The sequence below is a fragment of the Orycteropus afer genome, unplaced genomic scaffold (assembly GCF_000298275.1).
Source record: "Orycteropus afer afer isolate SDZICR_OR568_19922 unplaced genomic scaffold, OryAfe1.0 scaffold00165, whole genome shotgun sequence".
Lineage (NCBI taxonomy): Eukaryota > Metazoa > Chordata > Mammalia > Tubulidentata > Orycteropodidae > Orycteropus > Orycteropus afer.
The window spans coordinates 4,862,533-4,882,765 of NW_006921752.1; the positions used below are offsets into that span (position 1 = coordinate 4,862,533).

Sequence of the window (20,233 nt, forward strand, 5' to 3'; positions counted from 1 at the left end):
TGCCTGTTTGCATCTAGCCAACCCAAGTTACCAATAAAATCAGGTGCTGAAGGTAGCTCCTTGGGGTGATCGCTGGTATGCTGGTGTGGTCACTGGTATGCTGGTGTGTTGTGTCTTCTGCCTTAACCCAGGGAGGTCTCGGATGGCCATTCTCACCTGCCAGTCGCTCCCCCAGGGAAGTCTCCGATGGCTTTTCTCGGCTGCCTGTCTGTGCTTCGCAGGATACATCTTCTTATTTTTTTATTCCCCTGTACCTTTCTTCTAATTCTACTCCTCTGAGTTTGGTACATTCTGACTCAGTGAGCAGAGCTCATTCACAATGCTGTACCTACTTTTTCAAGCACTAAGATGCTAGAGAAAATAGCATGTTGATTACTGATGAGACTCCATTTTTGCAGTCCAGATCTATCTAATTTTGAAGCCCCTGCTCTTTCCACTGCACTTCACTGCTTCCCACAAGAAGAGAGAGGAAAGTGGCTTCACATAGCTTAGTTTCCAATGCATCAAAGGAACAATAAGCCAAAGGGCACTGGCTGGACAGAGCAGCTAATTAGCTGCTTAACCAACTCCACAAAATAAATGAACTCCTGAGCTTGAATTAGAGCATTTTCTCAATTCTCTCTTTTGATTATCTTCAAACCAATGAGATTATCTTCAAACTGGCCCTGGAACTAAAGTAAAGACACTACATTGGCTTTCAAGCCAGTGGGAGATTCATAAGCCAGAAACGAAAGTCTATGAAGGCTTTTACATCTTGGTAGAGTGGGCTGCTAAGCATTGAAACAAATCAATACTAGGGGTATTAGAAGCTGATCCATTAAAGAGCCAGTATGTGGTCTTAACTTTTCCAAAAATGAAAACATACTATTGTTTTCCTTAATATATCATACTCCTTTGAACAATGAGATTAGAAATTCCTGACCAAAAGGCTATAGTCACTGGGGAGCTCCAAAATTATTATAAAGTCTTGGTAGCCACAAGTATACAAAGCAGGAGCTGAATACCAAACAAGATGACTCCCAAATCAAACATACTATTACTTTTCAAATATATATGAAGTGCAGTTATGACTAATAAAGTACTAATACATTTAAGAGTACAAGAGAATGCACGATAGCTTTTCATTATTGCATGTTTTACTTATCAGTGGGCACCAAAAGTACAATTAATAGCATGATAAGAGTTAGAAATTATTTTGAAGTTAAAAAGTGTTTGAAGCCTCAAGAGAGCTGAACCTTAAGCTAGAAAAAAAGTATTGTGAAGCAAATCCAATCAGTTTATTCTACAGCTGTGAGAGAGATAGCTGGCTGTCCCAGATCACACTGTAGAACTGACTGCTCACTTCTACAAGGTCCAAAGCCAAATCTGTGACCCATTTTCCTCTGGACAATGAGCAGTACTCAAGGTGCTGTGGCAACGTTGAAGAGCAGGCAAGGAGAAGCTGATACACCAGAGAGTACTGATCAGCAGCTGCCAAAATCCTAAGGTGACACTCAGAGTTTGGGGAAAAGACTCAAGACAACTTAGAAAACTAGAAAAGCACAGGTAGGATTAAGGAAAACTTGAGCTCCTAACAACACACCACAGACTTTTGTTATTAAAACCAAACTAAAACTTCTTCTAGTCAAAGACCAGAAAAACTAGATAGATAGTAGCTGCCTACCACTAATAACTGGTCTGACCTGGACACAATAGAAGGTCCCAGATAGAATGAGAAAAAAATGTAGAACAAAACTCAAATTGATATTAAATAAATAAATAAAGACCCAACTTACTGGACTAATGGAGACTGGAGGAAGCCCCGAAACTATCACCATAAGATGATACCCTTTTAACTAGAAGTCACCATATATTAGAATGGTGTATAAAATAAACAACACTTACGAGGAATGAGCTCCTTAGAACAATCAACTATACAAGGCTAAATGGACAATGTTTGTCCAAAGGCAAAGATGAGAAGGCAAAGAAAGGTAGAGAAACTGGAGGAATGGAATTGGGGAAGGCAGGGTGGAAATGGGGAGAGTGCTGACACATTCCAAACCCAAACCAAATACACTGCTGTGGAGTCGGATCTGATTCACAGCGACCCCTCCTTGGGTTTCTAAGGTGGTATCACTATGCAAGTAGATTGCCCAACCTTCCTCCTGAGGAGTGGCTGGTGGGTTTGAACCGTCAGTCTTCTGGTTAGCAGTCAAGTGCCTCATGCACTATGCCACCAGAGCTCCTGCTGACACATTACAGGAATAGAAACCAACTTACAGAACAACTTGTGTGTAAATTGTTGGAGGAGAAACTAATTTGCTGTGTAACCTTTCACCTAAAACACAATGTTGTTGTTAGGAGCCATCAAGTCATCTCTGACTCATAGCACCCCTATGCACAGCAGAACGAAACACTGCCTGGACCCACGCCAGCTCTGTGATCCTTGCTATACCTGAGCCCATCACTGCAGCCACTGTGTCAATCCATCTTGTTGAGGGCCTTCCTCTCTTTCATCAACCCTCCACCTTACCAAGTATGACATCCTTCTTCAGGGAATGGTCCCTTCTGATAACATGACTAAAGTAGGTGAGACAAAGTTTGGCCATTCTCACTTCCAAGGAGCATTCTGGCTGCGCTTCCTCCAGGACAGATTTATTAGTTTTTTAGCAGTCCATGGTACTTTCAGCATTCTTTGCCAGCACCACAACTCAAAAGCATCAATTCTTCTTCGATCTTCCTTATTCGTTGTCTAGCTCTCACATGCACATGAAGCGACTGAAAATACCATGGCCTGTATCAGGCACACCTTAGTCCTTAAGGAGACATCTTTGTTCCTCAGCACTTGAAAGAGGTCCTTTGCAGCTAAGCTGCCCAGTGCTATACATCGTCTGATGTCCTGACTTCTGCTTCCATGTTCTAAATAAATAAAACCTAAAACAACCAACTTTCTAATTTAGTTTCTACCTTCCTTTAAAAAAAAAAAAAGGAGAGGGAGGCTAAACATGGCAGAGATAATAGCTTTACAGTGTATGAGATTACTGAAAGGTACACAGAAAAATAAGAATGAGATCAGTTTGCTTAGATACAAGCAAAGTCTCAGACCAAAGGCATCATAACAAGAGATAATAAATTAAGTGAGTGGAGATGTATGTGCTGATCTTCAGGGTTATTCAACATCTTGGTTAATGATGGGAAATAGGGACTAAATAGAACCTAAATAAAATGTAGAGATAACTTCAAACTGATAGTATAAAAGGTATCAAAGCAGAACTAATGGAAAAGAGTAACCAGAAAAAGGTGAAACATGGGGCAAGCACACAAATGTGACACTGCCTATGGGAGGAAAAAAAACAACAGACATCTAGGGAGCAATACATATTGCTGTCAAGTTGAATCTGACTCATAGCAACCCTATAGGACAGAGTAGAACTGCCCCACAGCATTTCCAATGCTGTAATCTTGACAGAAGTAGACTGGTACTTCTTTCTCCTGGAGCGGCTGGTGGTTCGAACTGCCAACCTTTCATTTAGTACCTGCACACTTAACCACTGTGCCGCCTATAACAAAAACAATTCAGACCATTTACTGACCAGGAAAAACTTTAAAAATCAGAGTGGGTAGGATGGCAAAGCAAATGCCCAACCAAAGGGCAAGTTAAGCAAGAAGAGGAGAAAGAGCCGGGGTTTTAGTACTAGCATACAAAAATCCCAGAACAGAGGCAAAGCTCTAAATAAACTGGAGGTGAAAAGAGCAACCAACTAGTGATCCTCTAGGCTCTAAAAAAAAGGAAGGATTCAGAGATAAGGAGTTGAGATGGAAAACCAAATTCATACATGGGACATTTTGGGGGAGTAGATATAAGGGGAGAGGGAAAGTGCTAAGAGGTCTAAGAGCAGAGGAATTAAAGGTACTTAAGAAAATGATGTATTGAGAAAACTACATAGAGTCTGCCACTCTCTCTATTGAGTCCTTCTACCAGGTCAACATAAGCAAGGGTCCATGAGATGAAGGAGGACAATCAAATCCCACAGACACTGAATACAAGTGCACTAACGATGTCTGCCAGAGGGACCAGGGCAGAAAGGCAGACCCAGAGAGATCACTTACCTTAGGAAGAACAAATCAAACCGATCTCACTGCCATCAAGTTGATTCTGACTCATGGTGACTCTTTAGGACAGACTAGAACTGCCCATAGGGTTTCCAAGGCTATAAATCTTTATGGAAACAGATTGCCTCACCTTTCTCCATTGGAACAGCTGGGGGGGTTCCAACTGCTGACCATCTGGTTAGCAGTTGAATGCTTTAACCACTATGCCACCAGAGCTCCTTTAGGAAGAATGGAAAGTGCTAAACATTGAAACCAAAAATAACATAGTCCAAGCCCTTTTCGAGGGAGACTTAAACAAACAAACAAACAAACAGAACACAGTGAAGGCCAGAGTGCATAAATAGGTTGTCAGTGTTTCTCCACGAGAGGAGGACTCTTTCTCACCAGAGCATTTTTCAGGGTAGCACTGGAGAAATCCTCATCAATTCCATCACCCAGAAGCTGCCTATAAGCCAGCAGAATAGAGCTGGCTGGGTTACTAATGGCTTTTCCAGTTAGTTGTTGAACTCTGTACATCTCTGATTAACTCTCAGAGGGACATTTGGGTAGGGAAGGGGAAAAATAAGTGAGACTTTACAAGGAAAAACACCCTTCAAACAATCAAGCATCCAAGACAAGTGCCAAACACAAGAAGACGCACCTCCGGAGCAAGAAAAAAACACAGCAGAAACTCTCCTACTAACTGCCCGGGATTAACTGCCTCAGAGGCTATAATTTAAAATAATGAAAAATACACCTACAGACTGCTGTCTGAATCTTGACCAGACAGTCAGGTTGTCATTGCTCCTCAGTGACAAACGGCTCTGACTTGGCCTTTATAAATGAAGCTCTTGCAGCAAGAAGCTCAAAAGGCCATTGTCCTCTTGACAGCACATAGCTGACTGCTGAAAATTAGACTATTAGGAAAAAAAAAAAAAAAAAAACTTGCTTCCTTGTACTTCTCTCTACTCAATCTCCAGATAACAGACTTCTTGTCCCTGGTGGCGCAATAATCTTGTCCATCACTGTGCAGGAATACCCTTACTTACTTGGGGGCTATTAGTTGGAAACTGAGGCCCCAATTTCTTCTTCTGAAGACTGTGCCCAAATGTAAGTGCTCAGGTTTCTAGGAGGAAGGCACAGTCCCAGGTGATATCATCCATAAGGGACACCTAATAGCACAGGTCTCCTGGGACCACACAGCCTTGATTTTTCTCTAGGGAATAGTAATGTAAGAGATGGTTTGAGATAATTGCCATTTACAGTTTCTCTCCTTCTTTATTCTACTTTTTAATTTCATCTGCATACATTATGCAAATACTATTTCTATTGTACATGTTCTCCCCGGCTGTTTAATTCTTTCTTTCTGTATTTTCTGTCTCAGCCAAGTACAATGCAGATATATTCCATTTTCTTTCTCTTCTTCTGCATTCCCCATACTCAGCCCACGGGTATTCTATGTATTTTATTTGCTCAGAAGGAGTACTACTTCTAGAGTTGCCAAGCAGTATTATATATTTCTAAGCAATAGGCTCAAAATCCTTGGTAAAGAGCTACAATTCTGGTAGGCACAACCTTACAAATATATTGGGCTCTCTAGGAACCAGTTAGTCCACTCCTAAGACTCAGGTGGTCTCCTTACTTTCCTGAGACCTTCCATTATTTTACCTCTGTTGAGTACAAGGGAAATTCTTCTTATAAGGCAACTAACTTCAACAAAAAACCAAGACTCTTAGGGCTCAAAGAAATGTCAGAGATTATCTATTATTGTTTTATACATCACATAGTAAGGCCTAGGGAGGGAAAGTGACTTGCCTAAAACCATATACAAATCTCAGGCTAAACCAAGACTAGAACCCAGGGTTCTTGCCTAGAAAATAGTCATCAGGCTGTAGGGCTAGCAGAGGAAATGACAAGTGATTCCATTTCCAATCACTACTGTTCTAGGAGTCACTTGGTAATTTATAAACTTAGGTAGCGTAGTGTCTAAGGCACTTGACTGCTAACCAGAAGGCTGGTGGTTCAAACCCATCAGCCACTCCTCAGAATCTACTTCTGTAGTGATACTGCCTTGGAAACCTAAGGAGGGGTCACTATGAGTCAGGTCCGACTTGACAGCAAACGACAACAACAACAACAGTTCAAAATTGGCTCCAGAAGAGTGAAAAAGGACTTGGATAATACTTTACTTGAAGAAGTAGAATGTGAGATGGCTGAGTTCTCAGGCAGCTCCTTCCCACAGGAAGAGTCACAAATAGGTCCTCCTCTTAGAAACACCAAGCCCTCTTACACCTAATACCTAAAATCCAACCCTCATAAATCCTCGCCTGTACTACACTACATCCACTGCTATCTAACTGGTTTTCCCGTATCCATCTACGTGTCACTTTAGTTCACCCAAACCAATGCTGCCAACTGCCTAAAACACAGATCAAATTATGGCTGTCCCCAGACAAAAATGAAGTCCAAACTTTTCTGCCAGGAATTCCAAGCCCACCACAGTTCAGGCTCCTTTCTGATCTTCTTTGTCATATTACAAACATTCCATAACTCTATGCACAGGTTATTCAGGCTCCCTCAGCAAACCCTGTAAATTCCTTCCCAAGATTTCAGATGGCAATAGCGACCCTTCCCTTTCCTGGTCACAAGTTACACACTATTAATGACCAGTGATGGGCTCCCACAGTAGTCCTAGACATTCCAGGCACAGAAGAGAAAGCAGAAACAAGTACTACCAAGGACAGGCTTTACTCTTGTGAAAATTTCTAGTAAGGAGAACTAGAAGCAAATAGAAGGGTCTTACAAACTTATTAGGATTTTGTCTTTAGACAGATGATCAAGGGAGTATCTGGTTTTTAACATATTTTAGCCATGACTCAACTATAATTTTTTAAAAAAACTTATTTTCAAAAGGGCTGCAGTATAGTAAAGTAAATTACATAATGTGGCTCTTCTAGCCATAAGTCTTTGTAAACTCCATGCTGTGAGCAACTGAGGAGCTCCTGATTATTAAAATTATCCACCTGGAGTATTTCTGTTGAGAGTGGCAGGAAACAATCTTCTGGGAAGTTCATTTTCTCTCAGGTGTACAGAATTCTGATTTTGGGATTGGTTAGCTTGGTCACTCTGCCAGGCTCAAAAGGAGCCCTCCTTGAGGTAGAAAAAAATCTCTCACTGCTGGCTGAGAGACACAAGAGACATGCACTGCTGAAAGAGAAACTGAGAGAGACTGCTGGCTGAGAGACAGCAGACTGAGAGAGACTGTGTTCCTGAATTTGAATTGTAGCCCGTTGCTTCCCCAATAAACCCCATAATCTGTGAGTTCTGTGTGTCCACTGCAGTGAATTATCGAACCCAGCAGAGAGGTGGTGGGTGCTGTGGGAAGAATGGTTGGTGTCAGGGTTGGTGAAAGGGCTGGAGGGAGGCAGTATGTCTGGCCTCGCAGGAATAGGCCTTGGACTACAGATGGTGATTCTGTCTTCCTCTTGTGGGGTTAAAGGAGGTCAGAAGGTGGCACCTCCCTGCCACCTTGGCAAGGGCTAATAAAGAACATCAAATTGTGAATGAAGGGCAAACAACTTTCATTATGCCACAGATGGCAGAGGTGAGGCTGGAACAGGCAATTACAGCCTTCAGAACTCTCTTCAGCTACACCATACATCCAGATGCACTTTCAATCATTTCCTTGTCCAAAGTATCTAGCATGGGTGCCATAATAGGAGAACCACCTGCTGCATCAGACTCCTCTGCACAAGTGTGTGTTTGTGGTAGTGCTAGAATGTATCATGCCAAACAAAGGAACTGGAATCCATCCCTGGTTCCCAGACACAACTGTCATCCAAGGAAACACTCTTGGGAATGTGGTCACAATATGGATTTCTGGGTAAATGGGACCCAAATACAGCCAGGCAAATTAGTAGAGTTAAGAAAAGAAATGTAATAGACCTAAAGAGACTTCATTTCAAGGTGGAAAGATGTGAATTCTCATTGAAATGTTCTCCCTAGATAGAAATCCAAAGTATAATAGTTCAGCATCCTAACTTGTTAATGAAGGATTTGCTTTTTTCTATGCTAGGACAATTTTCAAGAAGCTGAATAGAATAACTCAATGGCTGGTATATAAGGTGGAGATATTTATGTTTGACCTAACCTGATCATCTATTATAATAACCTATTATAGTAAAATGTGAAAAGACCTGGAGTTAGAAAACCAAAAGGGAAGAACATACTCAGCATTTCTTACGGTGAAAGAATTGAAGAAAAAAAGTTAAGCCTCAAGTTGCAATACTGTAAGATTCCATGGGAAAAAGGGAGCTCTGGTGGCATAGTGCCTAAGGCATTTGACTGCAAACCCACCAGCCACTCCTCAGAAGCAAAGTTGGGCAATCTACTTCTGTAGTGATACTGCCTCAGAAACCCAAGGAGGGGTCGCTATGAGTCACAATTGACTCAATGGCAGTGAGTTATTTTATTTGTTTTACAGGTAAAATACTGAATGATGCAGGAAACATCAAAAGAAGATGGAAGGAATACACAGAGTGACTATACCAAAAAGAACTGGTCAATGTTCATCCATTTCAGGAGGTAGCATATGATCAAGAACCAATGGTACTGAAGAAGAAGTTGAAGGTGCACTGAAGGAATTGGCAAAAAACAAGGCTCCAGGAGTTGACGGAATACCCACTGAGATGCTTCAATAAATGGATGCCCTGCTGGAGGCACTCACTTGGCTATGCCAAGAGATTTGGAAGACAGCTTCCTGGCCAACTGACTGGAAAAGATCCATATTTGTACCCATTCCAAAGAAAGGTGATCCCACAGAATGTGGAAATTATCAAACAATATCATTAATATCACATGCAAGTAAAATCTTACTGAAGATAATTCAAAAATGGTTGCAGCAGTATATTGACAGAGAACTTCCAGAAATGCAAGCTGGATTCAGAAGAGGATGTGGAACGAGGGATATCATTGCTGATGTTAGACTGATCTTAGCTGAAAGCAAAGAATACCAGAAGGTTGTTTATTTGTGTTTTATTGACTATGCAAAAGCACCCGATTGTGTGGATCATAACAAATTATGGATAACATTGAGAAGAATGGGAATTCCAGAACAACTGATTGTACTCATGAGGAACCTGAACATAAATCAGGAGGCTGTCATTTGAACAGAACAAGGGGACACTGCATGGTTTAAAATCAAGGAGGGAGTGCACCAAGGTTGTATCCTTTCACCATACTTATTCAATCTATATGCCAAGCAAATAATCCAAGAAGTTGGATTATATGAAGAAGAATGTGGCATCAGGATTGGAGGAAGACTCATTAACAACCTGCGATACACAGATGACACACCTTTGCTTGCTGAAAGTGAAGATGACTTGAAGCACTTACTGATAAAGATTAAAGACTATAGTCTGCAGTACGGATTATACCTCAATATAAAGAAAACAAAAATCCACACAACTGGATCAATAAGCAGCATCACAATAAATGGAGAAAAGATTGAAATTGTCAAGGACTTCATATTTCTTGGTTCTACAATCACCACCAACGGAAGCAGCAGTCAAGACATTAGAAAATCTACTGCACTGGGCAAATCTGCTGCAAAAGACCTCTTTCAACTGCTGAAGAGCAAAGACGTCTCCTTGAAGTCTAAGGTGCACCTAACCCAAGCCATGGTATTTTCAATCGCCTCCTATGCATGTGAGAGCTGGACAATGAATAAGGAAGACAGAAGAAGAGTTGATGCTTTTGTGTTGTGGTGCTGGTAAAGAATGCTAAGAGTACCATGGACTGCTAAAAGAACTAACAAATTTGTCCTGGAAGAGTACACCCAGAATGCTCCTTGGAAGTGAGAATGGCCAAACTTTGTCTCAACTACTTTGGTGATGTTAGAAGGAACCATTCCCTGGAGAATGATATTATGCTTGATAAAGTGGAGGGTCAACAAAAAAGGGGAAGGCCTTCAACAAATGGACTGACACAGTGGCTGCAACGATGGGCTCAGGTATAACAAGGATTGTGAGGATGGCATAGAACCAGGCAGTGTTCTGTTTTGTTGTACGAAAGGTCACTATGAATCAGAGATGACTTGACAGTACCTAACAACAACTAACCTGAACTTCTCTAGTTCTGACTGTTATTAGCAAGGACTTTGCTCAGGGTATCCTCCTGCCCTGGCAGGCAAAGCAGCTCCAGAAAGAGTCCCTTTCATGAGGCAGGAAGGGCCAGGAATATGAGCTGAGGATGATCCTGAGATTGTAATTATATTTAGAATAACTGATAAGATGGGGAAGAACGACAGTTGAAACAATAAAGGGGCACACACTACTTCTTTTGCAGGCCTTAGCAACTTCTGTCTGGGACACAGCACTTAAGCTGGGCTTTGTACATCTCCCCCCCTCTTCCCAGAGAGACAGTGAAAATTAAAATGGGAGTGCTCCTTATGCTGACTTGTCATCTACATTCTAGAGGTGGCCTGGGCTCGAAAGCAGGCAAACAACAATGTCAGGGGCAGCTACACCTTTACCCTGTTTGTGAACATCTTTATGCAAAGACAGCTGCTGAGGGCTTCAGGAGAGACCCACTGACGGCAGGTTTCTAGATGTCTATTTCTGCATTTTGATAAACCCAGGGACCCTGCGGTCTCAATCCTCACAGCAGACAAGATGAATGGCAGGAGGAGATGTCTGCCCGGGAAGATGGGCATTAATCCAGACCAGAAAATTTAACCTGATGCTGACCACACTCTGAAGCCATCTTCCCTAGAGATAAATCTCAGTCTTTTCTACAGCAAGCTCGTGGAAGGGCTCACATATGGCTGTATATCATTTTTAAAGGTTTTAAATCTGCAAGACAATAAAAGTCAGATACTAAATATGCTTCTTTCTGTTCTGTAATCTTAGACATGTCTGTGATTTGGTCAAGTCTCAGTAACCTATTTTAGAAAAAGACCATAATGGAATAAGTAACTATCTCAATGGATTATTGGAAGCATTAAATAAGATTACAAATACACAGATATACAGGCAGTCCTTGGGTTATGAACTTCCGACTTCTGTACCTGTAATTACGAACCAACAGCATAGCCATTGCCCCACCCAGAAAAGCCTATTACACTAAAGATGCAAGGTACATATATGGGTTCCTAAAAATACACAGGGGCTACTGTGTGGTGTGCATCAAAACATTATAATTATTACTGTATTATTAGGTTAAAGAGGTTTAGTGTATCTAGAAGTGTTTCTTTAATGTTTTTTATGCATAGAAAGGTACACAAACATCTGACTAACTGACATTGGATATGAACCATATCTAACTGCTCTGACTTACATACAAATTCAACTTAAAGACAGACTTTGGAACAGAACTTGTTCATAACCCAGGGACTGCCTGTATAATGTATATACTTATATACATTATATACATGTTTTATAATTATAAATTTATGTACATATGAAAGTATTAGTATATCTGATATCTTTCCTTCAGCAGATGATCAAAGAGAACGAAAACAGAGGGGATTTGGGTAATGGGATTATGTGGGGACTCTACATACCTGGATGGGAAGAGACAAAGAATGGCAGAAAGCTCTATGAGATAGCAAATGGGAGGAGGGTGAAGAGGTCAAAGTGAGGTAACAAATACAGGCACATGATGTGCTGGGAAGGTCAGAAATCCCAACAGAAGAGCAATCTTTCTTAATGGCACCCAGTTAGGAGGATTCTAGGCCACATCAAGTTACCGGTTCTCTGTACCTGAAGGTACTATAATATATGACTGTACAAGCTTCTAACGCTCCTTCTAGTTATCAAGCTAAGGAAAAGGATCATTGTTGCTGTTAGTTTCCATCAAGTCAGCTCCCAACTCAAGGCAAACTCACACACAATGGAACAAAATGCTACCTGGTTCTGTGCCATCTCTGGGATGGGACCCACTGGGTTTTCATTATCTGGTTTCTGGAAGCAGCTTCCAGTCCATCCTGTCTGGAGCCCCATGAAACCCTTGCAGCATCACAGCCACACTCGAGGCTCCACCCACAGAACTGTGCTAGCTGCGTGAGTGAGGTGCACTGTCTGCACCTCAAACCTGGGTCTCCCACAGGAAAGGCGAGATTCTACCACTGACAAAATTCAAATGGGCTGGCAATTCTCTAGCTTCTTACTAGCACTCTCCTCAGAGTACCTAGAAGTTAACAACAGAGAAGCAAACCCAGCAGCACTCCGTTTACAGTGAGGCTGGAGGCCGGGAAGGAGCCAGAGAAAGAATGAACAGACAGTGAATCAGTATCAAACAGGCAGCAACATCCCTCACTAGAAGACCTGGACTACTAATGTTAGGTGACTAATCCACAGCTGCTATAGAAATAAGATGACAGTCTGTATCAGCCCCAAAAGAAAGACAAACACCCAGGGGAGAGGCTTTGGGAAGGGTATTAGAGAAATTGGCTCATCCTTACCAACTAGGGAGCAATACATGACCCCTAGGAGAAAAAGGGATAAAAGTCAGTGTATGAAAGTGAAGAGGAAAATGTAAACTCGGATCGTGCTGAAGCCAGGCGAAGCAAGAGCACAGGTGGGCTGTGGGGAGCACAAGGAGGAGGCAGTCTGACACAGGAAAATCGAGGGGGAAGGAAGGGGAAAGGGAGGAGGTGGTAGCAGAAGACAAGGAAGGTAAGACGAGAACAGAACATTTTAAACTAACCCAGAACTCCACTGTGAAGGACAAGTCACGAGGCAAAATACAGCTCAAAGGCATGAGCCCCACATATCACCACTGCAAAGAGATAACACAGACTTCCAAGCAGCATGGAAAGAGGGCAAGGAAGTCCGCAGCACTGACTCCAAGGGCACCACAGCACTTATTGAGAGAAAGTCACCCAGGCTTTGCAGCAGCACTAAGTCTCAGCAGCCTTAGCAGATGTGTTTAAGTGGCTTCCCTAAACAGACCTCAGTGCTGGAAAAATAGTAATACTGACAAGGGAATAAATTTTGCTACAGGTGTCTGCCTGGCTAAGGGACTGGAGACTGTGTTGCCCTCACTGCCAGTACATGCACCCACTTTCCACTAGGGTGGGCAAAAGGGAGAACGACACAGGCTGAGGGTCACAGAGGAGCTGGGCTCAGCTCCTGTAGCTGCTGACAGAGGATCACCACCTCTGCTCCCTTGGCCACGTCAAGCTGCTTCAGGGCACCCCCACACTTCACATTTACATCTTACTCTGACAAATAAACCTCCCATTTAGTCTTCCTCTCGCTTCCAACCATGCAATTGGTAGTATTTATCACAGCATCAGAAAGGCAAATCGGTGCCAAGGTTGTTCCCACCTCCTTAATCCTCTCTGTCAAAGAGATTTCTCAAACAATCCTAAAACTCTGTTTCAAGATGGTTCCTGAGCTTTCCATTCATTTCAAAGGGTAAGATGAGGCAAGAACTCTTAAGACCCCAGATCTGACTGAGCTGTGTCAAGCTGGGGGATGAAGGAAAATGACTGATGGGCTGTGCTATTCTGACACTGCCAGCAAAAAAGAAGGGAGAAAAACCCACTTAACCACTCTTTTCTCTACCCTGCTTTACATGTTTGAAAATAGCACAACACAGGATTCTAAACAAGAGTGCAATGTCCAATTTGAAACAAGCCAGGAAAGGTCAGGTGCAGGAGGATAGAGAATGCTGAAACCCAGCAGTAAGGCCGAGGAGAATGAATTATGAAGCCTGGAGCTGTCTGTTGCTTTAGCTAAGCCCTCTGTCACCCCCACCAACCACCCAACAAGGCCAGCAGAAGCAATGACCTCTCAACACATCACATTAATGTGACAGGAAACTTTCAGAGACTCCTTGTGGAGGAAGGCACTGAGAAAGTTTAGGCAAGGGAGCTATGGTCCACAAGTCAATTCCAACTCATAGCGACAGAGGAGAAGTACCCTCACAAGGTTTCCTAGGCTATAATCTGTATAAGAGCAGGTCTTTTCTCCTGCCAATCAGCTGGTAGGTTTGAACTGCCAAACCTTCCAATTCGCAGCCTAGCACGTAACCATTGTACCATTAGGGCTCCTTCAGGCAAAACCAAAAACCCAGTCTGAACAAGGGAACCAAGACAGAGAATCCTCCCTCGAGGACAATCCAAGTATTTTCTATATTTTTAATCTCCAAACCTAATCTACTTAAGAGAACACCAACCCTGCTGGCCACCTGATGCTGTGAATACAGCCCATAGGAAGCATTTCCACAGTTAACGTACATGCAAAAGGGAAAAAAAAAACATTGCCTAAAGAGTAGCAGCCACCTTTTCCCACTGTGGCCTGGGGCCCAATGGGCTGTCTGTGCCCACAGGCTCCAGTGAATCAGCAATGCGACTGCCAGAGGTGGGAGTGTCCCAGGCATTTTCACCCTCTGTCCCTCACCCATCCTGTTACTCATAAATAACAACTTAGGACTTTGAAGCAAGTGTGCCAGTCAGCCTGGCTCAGACAGTAGGCAACTTGGAGGCACTCATAGCTTGGGGAGAGAGGAAAGAATGCAAGCTGGGTATGTACTTACTCAAAGTCCTCAAACTCCAAGTCAGTCCCCTCTACTGACGGACCCTGGTTGTCTGAGGAAGCGGAGGAGGTGGAAGAACGGAGACGGTTCTGTTGGTAGCGCATGGAGCGCTGGCGAATACTGTCTCTCCGCGAGAGATACTGGATCATCCTCTGGGCGTAGTACGCAGCAGGAGATAATCTGAGAGAGACAGAGATGGACAAACACAAACTAGCACTAAGCGGGGGATACTGTGAATGACAATATACTCAGTTCTCCCATGACATCTCCCTGCTGAGGCAAACTCCCAACATATGAAAAATAAAGGGCATTTAACTCACCAGGAGGTTTGTACTGCAGAACATGCTTATCACACTATCAGCAGTGTTTCTGTTCTGAGATAAGGCAAATAGGCTGTTCAACCAGTCATCATCTACTCAACAGCTGCCCCCTTCCAAGAAGATAACACTGGACCTTTCTGTTTAGCTTAAGGCCTTTCTGCTTCTCAGGATGCCCTTTATACAGATTCACAGCTGTTCCTCACCATCCATCCTCAAAATATAAGAAATGAAAGGGACCTCAGTAATCACCCACAGAGATCTATTCTTTCACTGTGTAGATGAGAAGACAGGCCAGAGGCGGTAAACCTTAGATGATTAAGGAAGACATCTCCAGGCATCATCTCCATCAGGACTTCTTTCACCTCCAACATCTCCAGATTCATCCTACCTCCTTAAAATGATTTCTTTGAACTTCTTACCTCTCCTTACTGGTTATTCAGCAATATTTGAAACGTGGAGAAAATATACAGGTGGAGATTGACAGTAAATATATACTTCGGAGAACAGAAGTTCTAACAGAGAGAGAGATTTCTCTTGTCTTACAATCAGCGTATCAGAGGCTCCATGGATACCGAGCAATATCAAAGATAAGAGTCATTCATTTTTCTACTCCCTTTCTGTGGCTCTTTTCGGTAAATAGTCAGTCTGGACCTGTATCTTCAAGCTATAACTTTAGTAATTCGATACTCCATGACATCTTCTAGTGTCCTATATGATTCCCCACAGTCCTTTCTTTCTCAAGTCTGTCCCCCATCTCTCACAACACTGCTAGAATGATTTGAGGTGGTAAATTAAGAAGGTAAGAGAGAGAAACAATAATAGAAAAATGTCTTATGTGACAATATTACATGGAGTACTAAGAAATTTCAAGACTTAAAACCTGCCTGAGGCACACATTTTGACTCAGCAATTCCACTAGGAATATTATCCTACAGAAACACACAAGGAAACAAAGATAGATGTAGAAGGAGTTCATTTGCAACATTGTTAGCAACAGAGGAAAACTGGGAAACCACCCAAATGCTCATCAACAGATTAAATAAATTACATCCACACAAAGAAACACTATGTAGCTATTAAAAAGAATAAAGTATCTCTATATACTCAAAAGAAAAGCTCCACAAAATAAAATTTTAAGTGTGTGTGTGGCGTAGTGCCTAAAGCATCTGACTGCTAACCGGAAGCCTGGGAGTTCAAACCGACCAACCATTCCTCAGAAGGAAAGTTGGGCAATCTACTTTTGTAGAAATACCGCCTCAAGGAGGGTTCACTATGAGTCGCATCAGACTCAACCGCAGTGAGTTTTTTTTTTTTTTTTTTTTTTGGTGTGTGTGTGGGGGGAATCTGAAGAATGGTATGTTTATACTAAGATGTATATAGAAATATGTATTTCTGTAATTAGAGGTAGTGCTAAAAGGGGATACACAGTAATCATCAAGAGGATTTTGGGGATCTTTATACTTTATGCACTTCTATAACATTTGAGTAGAAAAGGGAAAAAAAGCACTTTTTTTTTTTTTTTTAAAGAAATGGTAATCTGACTGAGATTGAAACATTCCTATTCAAATGGTATGAAAAGTATTTACAAACATCTTGCAGCTTGACTTTTTCATATCCTTGGACAAATCCTCAGTAAGTCTACTGCTCAAGGCCAAAGAAGATTCTGCAGTCAGCTTCGACAGAAAGTGAAGTACATCTGAAATGCCTGTCATGAGAGGTACCGTCCACCTGACCAACCATCAAACGGAATTCCCAAGCATATTGGCTGACAATCTTTGGAACTCAGATGTCTGTGTTACGAACAATATGCTCCATTTGGCACTGCTGAATCCAAATTCTCTTAGTGTAGCAGGTGGGCAAGGGTTATATGGATGACTTGGTCAAGATAATCAAGGTATCAGAATTACTCCTTTAAAGGCTCAACTGGTGGAACTTCCTTCATCCTTTTGCGAATCTGTTCCTATGTATTTTACAAGGATGAATCACAGAATCCTAAATTTTCAACAAACAAAAACAATACTCCTGAGTTTTTATCTATCAAGAAATCTTGTCACAGAAAATCAACTAATTGTTGGTTAAATTCTCAAGTCAATTGGACTGGAAAAGAATAATATGAGAAAAATTTCAAGAGGAAAATGAAGATAATTTTTGGGGAACTGTTCTTGAAAAATGATCATAAATATACTCATTCCTTAGTTGACAGCCTACCCTAATTAATGGAGGAAAAAATTGGTAATAGAGTTAATAATAACAATGCTACCGATGACAATAATAAATAAAGATTGCTTTTTTAATGCAGGGACACAATTGCAGTCCTAGGTAACCCCAACAGTTTAATTTCACTATTGGACAGGGATTCCCTAGGCTACAAAACTATACATAAATGGTTTAAAAAAAAAAAAAAAAAAAAAACCTTCCTGATGAAATACAATTGTATTAAATACCATTATATCCTAGCCTCATCCTTTCCCATATCCAGAGGGGAACTAAGGATCTGAATGCTGAGAGAAATCTCACAAAGATTTGACCTTTCCATATGGTGTATGGTAATATCTAAGAGAAAAAAGAAAGGAAACAACCAGTAATGAGGTAACACTCATTCTACTGAAGAGCTTAGAAAATCAGGCAACCCTCGAGTGTCCTGGGTGAAAATCTTAAATGTGCAAATAAATCCTCACGTTTTCTTCAAGAAAGAACACTTTCCCCTTCAAAAAATGTATTTTCAAATGCACTATTCAAAAGGAAAATGTAAAAATACCAACACGACTAAGTATGACACTTTCTGTGATAAAAAGATCAAAGTAGAAATCAATACAAACTTACTACATGAAGAAAGACCAAATAAGGATCCAAAATAAGGATCTTAGTCTTTAAAAATCACTGTTTAATTTTGCCAGGTCAAAAATTCTACTGTGGCCCTAAAATAAACTATTCTATAGGAAGGAGTTCTCTGTATCTAGCTCAGTGTTTCAAAGTATTTCACTCATGCAAAAAAATTTTCCTTCCTTTATTTAGGGGTTATATTCAGACCAAATTAGAATCGAACATAACTCCTTGCTTCAGCCATCATCTAAATTGTCTACCTGTTTGGAAGTCATCAATCCCTTTGTTCCCTGATCACTGGATTTGCCATTTCTGGGGTATGCAAAAGGAGGTAAGAGCACAATGTAGACACTTTTCACTAGTGTCACAGGAAGAATGTTCAGGATCATGACATAAATGCAGCCAACAACAAGATCATTTCATATTCCTGGTAGACCTGAAATTTTTAAGCTAAGCTCATTAAGTTTTATCTGACCTACACTGCTAACCTGCCAACCCCACCACTGTAAATTCCCCTTTTCTTTAACAAAGCCTCACAATGTGCTCTAGTACTAAATGAAATGCAGGTTACTCCCTTTCTAGATACCAAAGGAATCAGTAAACCAGTTCTGGCAATCCCAAAGGGTTGCTCTCTACAGGTAAACGTTATAAACCTACTTGACACCTTATTCTTGGTCCTCAATTACCAGTATCAGGGTAGTATGGGCCTTGAACTCATCTGAATTTCTCCCTTCAGGAAATGTTCGTTGCAATCAAAGTCACGAAAACAAAATGTGCATGAATCGTTGAATGGAAAACCAATTTGCACTATAAACTTTTACTCAAGTCACCACAATAAATTAAAAAAAAAAAAACTTCTCAAATGTCTTCAAACCAGTGTAAAGGAAGCACTTTAATAAAATGCCATCCTATTTTATTCATTTATCTCTTTCTTCAAGTAGTCTCTAAAAAGTCAACATCTGGATGAGCTTGACTTCTGCCTTTTGATTTTCTAAATTCCCTCTCAAATGACAGCACATGGTTCTGTTTTGTTTTATTTTTAAGTAATTTCTCTATAAATAAAAACCTTTGTTTCTTCCTCAGGTCCTTCCTCTAGTGCCCCACCTGCAGAAAAGTATCTACAAAAGACAAGAGAGCTCAGTCATAACTGTCTGTCACCAGAGGTTCTTCACTTACCTGAAACAATTCCCAATCACCTGAACCACCTGTCTCAAAACTGTAACTCGAGAGTAAAAGAGCACCAGGACCAGAGAGGCACAGAAGGGGGCTTCCAACAGGTTGGCAACCCCAAGGGCCGCCCCTCCCCCCCCACCTAGTGCCACTTCTCACTTTGGCCTTACCTCGCTGGGTCTGGGTAAATTGGGTGCTCTCTGGATCCTGCTCCATCATAACGGGATAATGAAATGAGGGAAGACTCCAGCAGCCTCCTAGCAGAGATTAAAAAAATGGCAATAATCCCTGTCAATTACCAACTCAGAGGTCATTCATAAGGAAAAACAGGGGGAAAGATAAATAACTTCCCCCTTTGTAGCCAGCTAACAGCTGTTATTTGGGATCACACCCTTCCTACAGGCTAAGTATTGAGAGTCATAAATGAATGAAGAGCTACAGAGCTCCCACACTGGATACGGCCACTGTGTCATGTTTACTAGTACTCTTCAGTGAGAAATGAATAAGTGCTTCACACATGATCTTACTTCTATTTACAGTACCACCAGCAGACAAACAGGAGGCTCCACACAGGAAGGGGGAGATGGGGCATACACAGAGATTATTACAGAGTGCCAACATTTTTCTTGGTGCTCAGTTTCTCCATGTCTTCATAATTCACATGTCCCTTATCTTCTACTCATCCACTCATGTCCATACCCTTTTTGTGAGGAAAAAGTACTCTTAACAGACAAAAACTTCCATTATATAATCAACTCATCAAATGTGATATATACACTTTATTGAGCACTGTGTATGTGTGTGTGTATGTATGTATGTATGTATATATATATATGTACGTATATATGTATATATATATCAGACAATATATTAAGCACTTCACATGGATTTCCTTATTTAAACCTCACGATAACCTGGTGGAAGGAGCTCTGGTAGGGCAGTGCCTAAGGCACTTGACTGCTAACCAGAAGGCTGGTGGTTCAAACCCAACAGCCACTCCTCGGACGGAAGGCTGGGCAATCTACTCCTATAGTGATACTGCCTCAGAAACCCAAGGAGGGGTCGCTATGAGCAGGGTCTGACTCGAGGGCACATAACAACAACAACAACATAACCTGGTGGTGTAGTGCCTAAGGCATTTGATTCCTAACCAGAAAGTTCAAACCCACGAGCCACTCCTTGGAAGATTGGGCAATCTATTTCTGTAGAGACACCACCTCGGAAACCCAAGAAGGGGTCACTATGAGTCGGATCCGACTCAAGGGCAATGAGTTTTTTTTGTTTTTTTTTTTAAATAACCTGGAAAG

At 41.6% G+C, this 20,233-nt stretch overlaps 1 protein-coding gene across 1 annotated transcript in view; it reads right to left on the reverse strand.

Moving 5' to 3' along the window:
• Positions 1-20,233, reverse strand: part of AMBRA1 (autophagy and beclin 1 regulator 1) — a 183,767-nt gene that overhangs the window by 123,813 nt on the left and 39,721 nt on the right. Inside the window, exons 8-9 of the mRNA XM_007946546.1 lie at positions 19,097-19,183; positions 14,614-14,793 (exon numbers count right to left, since the gene is read on the reverse strand). Of these exons, the coding sequence (XP_007944737.1) occupies positions 14,614-14,793; positions 19,097-19,183 (267 nt within the window). The remainder of the gene's footprint in view (positions 1-14,613; positions 14,794-19,096; positions 19,184-20,233) is intronic.